Source organism: Belonocnema kinseyi, chromosome 10, assembly GCF_010883055.1.
Source record: "Belonocnema kinseyi isolate 2016_QV_RU_SX_M_011 chromosome 10, B_treatae_v1, whole genome shotgun sequence".
NCBI lineage: Eukaryota > Metazoa > Arthropoda > Insecta > Hymenoptera > Cynipidae > Belonocnema > Belonocnema kinseyi.
This window is the reverse complement of record NC_046666.1, coordinates 117,506,465-117,518,925: the sequence shown is the minus strand read 5'-3', so window position 1 is coordinate 117,518,925 and position 12,461 is coordinate 117,506,465. Positions and strand designations below refer to the sequence as shown.

At 34.2% G+C, this 12,461-nt stretch overlaps 1 protein-coding gene across 8 annotated transcripts in view; it reads right to left on the bottom strand.

Annotated features, from left to right (window-relative positions):
* Positions 1–12,461, bottom strand: part of LOC117181870 (mitochondrial import receptor subunit TOM70) — a 130,303-nt gene that overhangs the window by 9,533 nt on the left and 108,309 nt on the right. For all 8 annotated transcript variants that reach the window (XM_033374879.1, XM_033374885.1, XM_033374884.1 and 5 more), the window contains one exon: positions 617–965. In XM_033374879.1, coding sequence (XP_033230770.1) covers positions 617–965 — 349 coding nt within the window. The remainder of the gene's footprint in view (positions 1–616; positions 966–12,461) is intronic.

The following is a 12,461-nucleotide window of genomic DNA, read 5'->3' as shown; positions in this document are numbered from 1 at the left end:
TACACGCACATCCTTTTTAATCTTCAGTTTTTGTGTCATTATTCTTAAAATATATAAAGAAAGGAAAATAAGAACTTGATAAATGCCATGTGACATTGACGCTAGAAAAAAAAATAATAAGATTGAGGGGCAAACTAAAGCGGTCTGTATCCAATTGCCATACACATTTCTTTATATGTATAGAATGGAACATGAGTTTTTACCCATTATTTTTAAACTAAAAATAGCCTACTTAACCGAGAATTAAAAAAGCCTGAATGACGAAAGGTCGATCAATTTGTAAATACTTAGAAAAGTTTCATTTTTTCGCCTTCGTGGTTTGTTTCATTAACAAATGGTCTTGTTTGTTAACAAAATAAACTTCATACATGACAGAAATGATTATTCGTTAAACTGAAGTTCTCTAAAAGTATATTTATTGTTTGTAAATTTTTAATTAGAAAAAAAAAACGTAAAATAAGAAAATGTAGGGAAAAAATGGTACTAGTGTTACAATAATCACTGCAGTTCACCAAAATGCTTCAGTTTGTTGTAATCAGAAAAGTGAAACGCAAAACTAATCAAATTTTAGGTGACTTAACCTTAACAAAATTATAAGGATAGTTTGTTCACATACTTGCGCTCGATTGTGATAAATATCTCCACAGTTTGGATCAAGTTCTATCGCCATGTCAAAATCACAAAAACTCTTTTCTGGGTGTTCTAGTTGTACGTGTATACTAGCTCTTTTAATTAAAGCATTGACTTTAAGTTCCTTAACGACAGATTTAGTTGTTATAATCATATTCAGATCAGAGATTGCATTATCGTGCTCTCCAAGTAATAGGTAAAAGGTACCTCTAAGCAGGTGAAGTTTATATTTTGACACAGTGTCTGCTTGAAGATTTTCTATTTTTTCTGTACAATACGAAATAACATTCTCATAATCTTGGTTTCTTACTGCCTGTATTACCTCTGAGAAATACCTGGAATACACCAAATAACTTGTTCAATACGTATACAATTATACATATCTAATATATACATAATACAGTAAAATATACTGCTGCAGTAATTATCAGGTCTCCTTTGGTTGAATCTAAAAGGAACCATGAAATTCGGTTTTAAAAGTAAATAATTATTTATTCTCTATTTCGAAATTCTTTTGTCAAAAGTTTCTTTTAATTTGCAATTTTATTTCGTGAATCAGAGAAAAAAAGTTTGTATATGCAGTTTTCAAGGAAAAACATGGTTTTTCCCGATTCTGGTATTTTTCACTTTTTCTGCACATATTCAAAAAATTCTAACTTTGACAACAATTTTTGTATAATTTTGAATTTTTATTTTTGTTTATAAACAAAAATGGTATATACCGAACAGAATATATTAACCGATTACAAATTTTTTCAACTTATTTAAGATACCAACCCACAGTTTTCTTTCCGTTAACCCAAAACATTCGATTAATTTTAGCATTTTCACTCCAACCTAATAAATTTTAAAAAATTTTATATTTCGTGGGAAAGGACAATCAAAGTGTAATTTAAGAAGGAGGCAAATGAAAAAATATAACCAAATTGACGTCCAATATTGTTTTCTATATATATTTAAAGAGCATCAAAAGCATTCAATTACGAGAATATACACTTGTTTGGAAAATAATGCATGTCACATCCCCATCCCTTCCCAACGTCCCGTGGGAGTACACATTTGCAGCATCAAAAGCATAGATACCTTTTTGAAAAGCACATCACAAACCGTAGCTTCCTCTGAATTTTTCGTAACCACCCAATTACACTCCCAGTCGTCCAGATTCTTCACCCTCATTTTATCTGAAAAAATGTGTCCAACCAAAACTTCTTCTCATGTCGCTTCCCATAGACAACTGTTGTTGTCTTTAACGGCATCCAAAATTTTCTCACATTTGGCATGATAAAAATTCAACCAAATCAGGCGATGGTGTAATTTAGGAGTGCTGTAAAGATCTTACACATTTTTTCAAACAATTAATTAGCCTGTAATTTTCCGGGTTGGACAAGCTGCCTTTTTTCGGTAGGAGAGTGGTACAACCTTACAACCACCACTGCAGAATGGGCGTTTCGCCAGTTTTAACTTGTTTCTTCTTATAAAATATTTTCAGCAACCCTAACTCAAGGGTGATCGGCACTGTTTGTCGACCCATTGACGGCTGCTCTGCGCGTTAGATTTATTTGAACTACATTTACAAATTTTTGTTGGTTGGGTAGTGTCACTGTTGATCCCCCGAGCAGCTAAGGCAAGGGTTCGACCATCCTTGCAGAGCCCCGCAAGCGAGAATATGGCTGCATACACTGAGAGGTCACCCGATATCTCAGAACCACCGCATAAGACACTTCACCCAGGTCCAATTCAGCTTTCGGTAACGTTATTACGCCTTCATATAGGAGTTATTTCTTTCTTTTTAAACTGAAAGAAATCATGTTTTTTCGTATCTTGCATAATTGGATGGCAGAATAATAATTTTTGATTTTTCATTATTTTTTGTGTGATCAAAATATGAATTTTCAATTTTCCAACAAAGTAAAAAAGTTATTACGATAATCTTTCAGGGCTTTCAAAAAGCAACATTTTTGTTTTATTAGCTTTCTTCATAACATGCGTTGTTTGACTTAAAATGTTCATTTTCTTCTGTCCTTTTCATATTTTGAAATATCTATAACTCTGTTAACTTTCTTTTATCAAAAAAGTCATCCAAAATGGTTGTCTAACAAAATTTAAACAGGGTGGGCTACCACCCACAACAATAGAGCTGTCTCATGATTACCACATGGACCAAGAAGAGCAGGTTTCCCAGCACATTCGCACATGAGGCGATGGACGGGGTAGCCACTATGATATTGATTCGTTACTCTGAGATCAAAGTAGGAGTATTGTTCCGCAAGGCTTGATCAAAGGAGAAAAATACGATTAACTACACTATTAAAACACCATGAGATGAAGCACTAGAGGACACATACGCATACACATGCGCGCGCACTGAACTGGACGCGGCCCGAGGCGTCAGTCCGCTATCCCCATTTTCGCGAGACACGACAGCGCGCCTGCGCGCTCCACAATACCAACGGCCGCGAGACAATAAAAAGGACTCGCGGTCAACCAACGAGGCAGTTCGTCGAGGGCGGCAAGCCGGTTCTATCGCTGTGCCTGCACTATAATGATGCTTTCGCCATTATTGTAGCAATCTTTGCTATAGCTGAGTCGGTCCGCTGGATCTTTAGAACAAAAAATATTTTTTTTCAACTAAACTTAAAATTTAAATGAAGTGGAGATCAATTTAAAAATTAAATAAAACTTAGTTAAATTCAAAATTTTAATAAAACTTAGTTGAATTTAAAATTTAAATAAAATTTACGTGAATTTAAAAGTGAAATAAAGTTTAGTTACATTAAATTAATTTCTGGTCTGGTTTTTTTTAAAAGAGAAATTTTCGAGTTAATAAGTAAATAAGTTTAAAAAAAATTCTATTCGTACGTTAAGATTTATTTTAGTGCAATCTAAAAAGTTATTTTGTAAATCTAGATTTAAAGATTGAATACAATTTTCAAAATGTAAATACAATTTAGTTAAATCCAAAATTATAGTAAAGTAAAGTCAAAATTGCAGATGTTTAATGATGTACAATTTAAGAACAATCTATTTAAATAAAAATAAAAATTTCGTTAGATTTTAAATTTAAATAAATTGTTTTTTTTCAAATAATAGTAAATAGAAGGTGATTTAGTAGGGAACTTGAGCGAAGTTTGGTTGCAGTTTAATTTTTATTCTCAGATTTTAGTAAGTACAATTAAATTTTATGTAAAAAACGCATATCAACACTTTTATTGAATACAGATATGTAGATTGTTTCTTGGCTTCAACAATGGAAAGTATACCAGGAGTATCCTAAATTGTGCAACAGTCTAATAAGTGAATTAAATTGATTTGAACAGTATACAAAACCCAACGAAAAGTCTGAAATATGAATAATTTTTGGATCAATTGTCAGGGTGGCTATTGGGCGGAAAACAGGCAACAACAGTGACTTTATTTATGAGAAAGGATTGCTATAACTTAGAAGCGTAAAAAAATGTAATAAAATGTATTATTTATTTCACGGCGAATTATGGGATCTTTTAAAATGAAAAATGTTCAGAGTCATAGTTCTAAAAAATTTTTGTTTAGAACTTTTCAGAAGTCAACAAGAAATCAAATAATTATTATTAAAAGAAACTAGTTTCTAAGTTTAACATTCGAAGTCTCAATATTTGCAAAATGTCTAATATTCTTATAGTATAAACTGTAATTTCAAATTAGTTAATTTCAAACGTTTTAAATTGAATCACATATTATTCTTCAATAAATTTTTTGGTACATTTAGGATATAAATAATTTTAAGCTGCAATGGGCAAATTATTGCATTTCAAACATCGCGAAAAATTGGAATAAATGTTAAGCTTTCGAAATCGGAAACTTTTTATAATGAGAGGAATTTGATATTCAAAGGTTTTATAATATATGCAATTTAAAACGTTCAAATTATGTAATTATTACAAACAGAAATTTCACGAATAAGACCCGAAGGAGTATGTGAGGACAGGGATGGCATATGTTTTGATCACCTGGAGTTTGTTTGCCGAGTTGAGAAAACTCTTCAGAATTAATCTGATTCTCGTAGTGAAGGCAGTCGTTCGGCTGGTCTTAACTATCGTATACTGAATAACCTTAGATTGAAGAATACCCAGATATTTATATGATTTCCCTGCAGCATGGCGGCGATGTCATTTTCAAACTCGTTCTCTAATCCTGCGGTCCCTAATTCACCTCTGATTAAATGCATTGTTCTGCATTTATCTAGTCCGAACTCTATGTGGATATCATTGTAAAACTGCTTTGTGACATCGATCACTTGCTGCAGTTTCTGGGCTGAACTAGCGTACAGCTTCAGGTCATCCATGCACAGGAGATAGGTCACTTGATGACCATCCTCCTTGTCAAAATACTTGATTTTTGTACCCCAAAATATCATCGCATGACTTAGAAAGTCAATAATGCGTGGGCAGATTTGTAATGTTTCAAAACTTCAAGCAAATACTCATGCGGCGCAGAAGTAAACGCTTGCTTGTAGTCATTGTATGCCATGTGTAAGTTCCTTTGATGCTTATGGCTTGAGTCATGAGAACAGTCTCTATAGTGACTAGATCTTTAAAGCCTCGTGAGTGCAGTTTGAACAACGCAGTGTCCAAGTTGAATCTGTTCATTTTTCCCCAAACACCGGAACAGTAGTTAGTCATATCTTCCAATTGAGGGACTCCAGTGTCTTGATGGTTATTTTGCTTCACACTCCGTTCACGATAGAACCTTCTTTTATCTGCATGAAACTTTCGATTTTGTTACCTTCGTGCATTACTTTTCTAGTACCAACGCAGTCTGGCAGGAAGAAAATCAAGACTGCTATTGGGAGTCCATAATCTCATCCAATATTGCTACTGTTAATGTCTCGATGCGCCGCGGGTGGATGATTTGAGTAACATGGTTTATCAGCTTTCTTTTTTTTCTTCTTTTTTATATTGAGCTAATCGACCCAATTCGCACCTTTCTTTGCTGACATCCATATCCAACCTGATCTTCCATGGTGGATCTCAATCCCTTGCTGGGACAAAAACCGCATGTGCAGGCCTAGTTTGGTGGCCCAACGTTCTAACGGTTGCCACAGCTGCACAGTATACTGCACAGTATAGTAAAGCATGGCCAAAAATCCTTTCAAGGTGCTGTAGTTTTTCTGGGATCTCGCTATGCACATCATCGTTATTAATATCCGGGTGTGGTTCTTGTGGATTCGGTACATGATGTTCATTATCTTTAGCACCCATGCGTTCAGCTTCAATGAAGTCTTCCTAGTCCACATCTTCCAAGGCGAGTTCATCAATAGGAAACTGCTGTTCATTTTCCATTTTGATAGCAGCTATTACAACAGCCGAAAACAATCTGGTTATACACATTGAGCGTTTCTGTTCTGCCAGATTCTACTCATTCATTTTTCTGGCTAGCTCTAGGTATTTAAGTAAGAAGAGTCTACGACGTTCTCTTATAAAACTTTGCCCACACTACTCTGTGAAAAAATAAAGGCGCATAACATCTGTTCATATGGTATGTCCATTTTCGTCGCTTTTTTGGTTGCTGAACCTCTGCTTCTGCCTCTGGTTGTATAAGGCCATCTACCTTTGGAGGATGTGCTAGTGTTGGATCATCAATAGGTTGAGGAAGAACATCAATTGCTCCTGCTTGACCGTATGATGCGGCTTCTCATAACTAAAGTTCATTGCCGTCGTTTTCCCACGCCAAATGAACTTGTTGTTTAATCTCCATTGCTCGGTCTTCTGCCACGTGTAGAATAGTCCTGTTGTCATGTACCTCAGCGATAAGATCTCTTAGTGCGACTTTCTGTATATTAGGATACTTTGCATCAAATTTCGTTCACAAATTGTATCCTTTTTCCATTTTCGTTTCAAACTTCGCACTTTCGTCATAGAGACGCACCAATTTCTCCTTCATTGACGATCCTCGGAAAGCGACAAGCGTTTAAAATCTTGCATATACTCTTCATTTTTCATCGAGCCCTACCGCGACACCAACGCAAGAACACCTTCGGTAAGGAGAACATCTTCGGTAGTATTATTATTATTAGAAATGTTTTTTATTCAAAACTTTAACTCAGGTGAACCCAGTTATACATCATAGCCACGGACGAAATCAAGTGACTGATAAGATTAGGAGGTTATAAGTCAATCCAATATGATATTTGAAACTTCCTGTGATGATGTTGTAGGTATTCAATTACGAGCGGCCGCTAGCGTTGAAGGTGACAACAGTCACCTCTGGATGCTATCTTAGAGCTACCATTATTATTATTTGTTTTAAACTTTTATTTGGGTGAACTCGGTTATACATCATAGCCACGGACTAAGTTATGTAAATGATGAGATTAGGATGTTATAAGTCAATCCAATACGACCTTTAAAACCTCCTGCGATGATGTTGTAGGTATACAATTACGAGCGGCCGCTAGTGTTCGGGGTAACAACAGTCACCTCTAGATGCTTTCTTAGAGCTACCATTATTATTATTTGTTTAAAACGTTTACTATTGTGAACCCGATTATACATCATAGCCACGGATTAACTCAAGTAACTGATGAAATTTCTGCTATGATTTTGTAGGTATACAATTACGATCGGGCGCGAGCGTTGGAAGTGAAAACAGTCACCATTATTACTGATTTATGTAAAGCCAACAGTAAAATTTCTTATGCAATGGTAAAATTATCCCATGCTTTCTAAATCTAGATTTTATACCGAATTATCTTTATCATATGTTCAGTGACTTATTCATTCTTTATTTATATAACACTATATTCTGCTTTTTGTAAGTAATTCGAATAAATTACATATACCAAGAGTATGTTCAAATGGAAAAAAGTTACTTTCAGTCCTCGAGAGTAAATATGACAGATACGACAATAGCGCTGCTCTCGCAATATGTGGCGTAACTAGACCCTTGCCGCAACTACGTAAAATTTCTCTGGGCATACCCAAGGTCGTGTCTCCATGAAACCTTTGATTAGACAGTTAATGTTCCCAGTATCAATAAAAGATTTCATGGGACCAATTTTCGAAACGTTAGGAACGCACATTTAAATGTATGCCCATGCGTGCTCATTCACATAGGTTATAGATTCATAGGTCTGAAAACATGTATAGTTACTTTATTTGTAATTTGAGATTTCATTTACATTTCTCTTTTAGTTACAAGCTACGTTTAATTCAGGAATATTATGTCTTGACTTTGTAGTTGCGCACGTATATTATTACGGAAAAATAGTTTTAGTTCGTGACTATTTAGTTTATAACTTTCGCGGTAGTACGCGCTGTGACCTCATATTTCGCAACTCCAAGCCCAAGGTCAATTCTCATACTTAGCGGAACGAAAACGCGTATAATAAGTTAAACTTCCTTAAGTAAACATTTTAAGTATGAAATCTATAATTTTTTTCATCTATTTCAACCTAAATCAAATTTTATTCGGTAAATTCTATTTAATATTTGACATTTATTTTGTAGTAAGTTTGAATTTTGCCTCCAATGCTTGAACTTGGGAAGTTTGAAACATTTCATGTCTCATGAAACTCTTATTCCGTTAAAGTTTCATGAAACTTATAAATCTAGATTAACACTGGAATATTATGCCTGTTGCGCCTTTACTTGTATATTTATTTTTATTTAGATTTTCACAGAAATTGATTTTTAGTTATGCGTAGTGATTATTTAGTTCTTAGTTTCTCCGGTAGTTGCTCTGCGACTTTATGTTTGTGAACGCGATTTCATGCGAGCACCCTCGGAGTCTACTTGTCTTGGCGCCGTGCGTGACTTGTCACAGTCGTTCTTGGTCGAGAGAACTCGCAGGGAGACTGGACGCTACTCGAATCCTCTGCATTGAAGAAGCTCGCCGTGAGCTTCGCGAGCCTTGCCGAGAACAGTGGCATAGCCAGGGGCAGAGTTTAGGCCCCCGAAACTGAGTATTTTCATTATTCAATTACCTTTTCCGGCACTCTTTGCATGTACATAAATTTAAAGCCCCCGTCGGAAAAAAACTTCTGAACAAGCATTTCAACTTTCTACCACAATAGTATAATTTGAAACAAAAAATATGAATTACAAACACAAAAGTGAATCAAAATTTAAAAAATTTAAATTTGATTAAAATCCAAATAAAAAATCCTATTTAACGTCCAATAATCAAATTGATGCAAACTCGCTTTAAAACAATAAAAAACAAGAATATTTTTTCTTTTTTATTTTTGTCTATATTTTTTTTTTTAGGTTTTTTCAGATTACAATAGAATTTTTTGTTTTTGTTTGTTCGTTGTTGTCCAAATTTGGTCCTTGGATTCTTGTTTTTTTTAACAGGAGTTTCCATCAAAAAAGTTAATTTTAATCCGACAAAAGCGAATTTTACAACAAAACAATTACATTTACAAGCAAAGTGATGATTCTTCAATAAAGAAGATTTATTTTCTAGAAACAAATTAGTTTAATTTGTATATGATTCAGTTATAAACGTTCATATGAATGGAATAAAAGAAATTATTTTTTTATTTACCGGCCTGGTTAAACCGGCTATGGCTAGAGTGAAAATCCTGAAATCTATTTTCCCCGTAGATAGTGGAAGATTTCTACTTTGGCTTAAAATTAAATAATTTGAAACATGGAAATGCTATCATCCCTATCATCTACTTATTCTTCAAAATTTCAGAGTTTAGTTTTACTTTTCTTCCTACAGTTGCATTTATAAACCAAATATGTAGGATAATTTTTCAATAAAAACTTAAATAGTTTAATTTTCAATAAGAAATGGAATGGTTAAATTGTGACTTAAAAAAGTAATATTTAACCTAAAAAAAGAGTTTTCAACCAAAGGTTTAAGCCCCTCAAACAAAATAAACTGAAATTTTAACCAAGTTAAGTATAAAATACATTTTCAACCAAGAAGAACGTTCTTTTTTAAATTAATAGTTAAGTTTGTAAAAAATAAAATCAACTTACAACAATTTACCTTAACTTTTAAACAAGGAGTTGAATTTTTAACCAAGACACTTCATTTTACACCAAACAGAAAAAATTTTCAGAAAAGATATAAATGATCAAAAATAAAGTTAAATTCGTAACGAATGTTTATTCGAAAATTTAAACAGTTCTATATGTTGTTGGAAACGTTATTATTCAAACAAAAACACAAGTCATGAAGAGAACAGTTTTAATTTTCAAACAGAAAAATTAATTTTCATTCAATTATGTTGTTAAATTTTAAACTGAAGTAGAAAAAGTTGCAACTAGAAACCTGTAGTTAACTTTTCATTGGAGAAAATTAATTATCAAACGAGAAAACGTGTTTTCAAGAATGTAGTTAAATTTTTAACCAAAAAATCAATTTCGAAACCAAGGTAGTTGAAATTTTGAATGAAGAAACTAACTTTTGCCTTCAATAATGACTCTTTAACGTAAATATTGAATGTTCAGTTATAAAACACATTTCTGCTTTAAATAAACGGGGTTTCAACAAAATAGTTACATGTTTTATCAATATTAATATTTTTTATAAGAATTGTGTTTGAGAGAATAATTCACTGATTATTGTTCTCTTATCTTTGTTTTCTACAAAAAATTGAATTTTTATCAACAAATGATACTTTAATTCCCAGGGAAAAAATGACTTCTTATTAGAAAAAACTAAAAACCCGAGTTTTCAGCAACATATTGCATCTTCCAACCCAACTTCTGTCAACTAAACTCCAGAATTTTCGATCAGAAATATGAATTTTCAACCTAGTATTTGTATTTCTAATTTAACTGAAAAAGCTCAATTTTGAATTAAAAACGGAGTAGTTAAAATTTCAGTTTCAAAAATGAATTTGCGACTACACAAGTAAATTAAAATAGTTCTGTTACAACCCAAAGTTTATGACGTGATTACATTAAGAAACACCTTGAGAAGATAAACTAAAAAGAGAATGTCCTTCAATAAGGTACTACACAAGAATCAAATGGTAGGTAGTCAGATCTCGGAGGAAATTCCAAACTGTCACCCAGAGAGGCTGGAGTGATTTATTTTTGTGGGGATCGTTGTTTATTGTCCCCATCCGGGGATGCTTATTCCTTTTATAGGTTATGTGGAAACTAACTTGGGAGAGGGTGTAAGGAATAACATCGGGACACCTATTTCAAGCAGAACTGCAGAGGTTGAGTTTATTTTACGGGTAACATAAATCATTATACACCTTTAATATAGTAAACGTTGAAAGCAGACTTATCTACCTAAAATAAGGGACTGAGTAAGGAAGTCCTAAGTCAATTCCCCATTATAGGGCTTTACATTATTAAACGCACACTCACGATTCCGTTGTCTAAGACAACTCTAGTGCTAGGTACACTGTTCTCAAGCACCTAGCTCCCACTTTAACCTTGCTTCACTTTAAATCTAAGTTTACAGAGAAGAGGCAATAGTTGGTTTTGAACCTGAGTTTATCTCGTACTCTCTTAGTCTCGAGAAAACCCCTATTTCCCTTTTCCCTCTAAAGTCAGATTCCAACTTTGGGTTCAGATTCTCCTTCGTTTTGAGATTCGAGAGAGAATCTTTTGCTCTGGGTGTCGTCGCTCCAGAATAATAAGAGAATTTCGGATCTTTTCCAAAAGATAAAAATCAAGAGAGGTCATATGTGATTGCCTCACATCGATTTTTGCCTAAAGGATCGAAAAGATCTACTGATTGACCTAAACACTTGTCGGACCCGAGTTTTTCTAGTTTAACGTCTTTTAGCAGTATGCTTGGATGCGTTAAATAGGAAAATCTGAGAAGAAGTCGGGTTTACGCGTCCTACTTCCTTCAAGGATTTTTAACTGTAAATGTGACTCCTAAGTACCCAATAACGACGGTGCTTTGAGTGACCGCGAGTATCTGACGGAGTATCCGTCGGAAGAGTGAGTGGGTTATTTTGTTTAGTCAGGAATTTTTGACTGGAGGAAGACAGTAGTGTGACACGAAAGAAAGGAATATGATCGGCTCGCCTTATGCCACTTTTCTGCAATTGCTTGTATTTTTGTATCATGGTCTCCCAGCAAGCGTGGGACAGGAAATTAGTCTGCAGAATTATGAAATTCCATCCACAATAATTGTTCCTTCATTTACAGATATTAATGCTCAATAATTTATGATTTAAAATCAAAATTATTAGGAATTATACTGTAGGTCTTGCCTTTCAACTTAAATTAGAAGGTATTTATTACGCTTGACCTTTTGGTCGATACGGCGGCCCTTCATTATATTGGGAATTTTTTGAATGGTGAAAATCGATTGATTCCTTCTCTTTTTATTGGGCGTGTCAGTTTTCCCATAGCTAGGGATGTTGGCGGTGAGGGTGGTTGCATAAGAACGGGAGGAATCAGGTAAACGACGGGGGAAAGATGACAGAGTATGCGAGGCAATATTGAGATAGGACAGCATACATGCGCGCGGTCCGGTGCATGAATATGCGCGGCCACTCAAAGCATCCATGCATGTGTGAGAACGCTTGGCGTGGATGCTATGGTGCTTGCCTGCTACCTACTATTATATATGTACATTAATATAATTATATTTACACAATTTCATGAATGGACCTTTTTAACATTTAATTATTGTTTTTTAGTTCTTCAGGTCTTTTTCCTCATTATTAACATTATTTCAATAATATATATAGAATAAGCACTTTCTAAGTGATTATTACTTATGATCTAAAAGACATAAAGCAGCGGAGGAGGCTGCTGAAACACTGTCATTTCCACCTTAACATACCGTCGCCACATTTTGAGCCAAGACATTCCCGATGATAACTGCAGGGCGTGCCATGCACACCCCGAGCATTTAGCTCACAT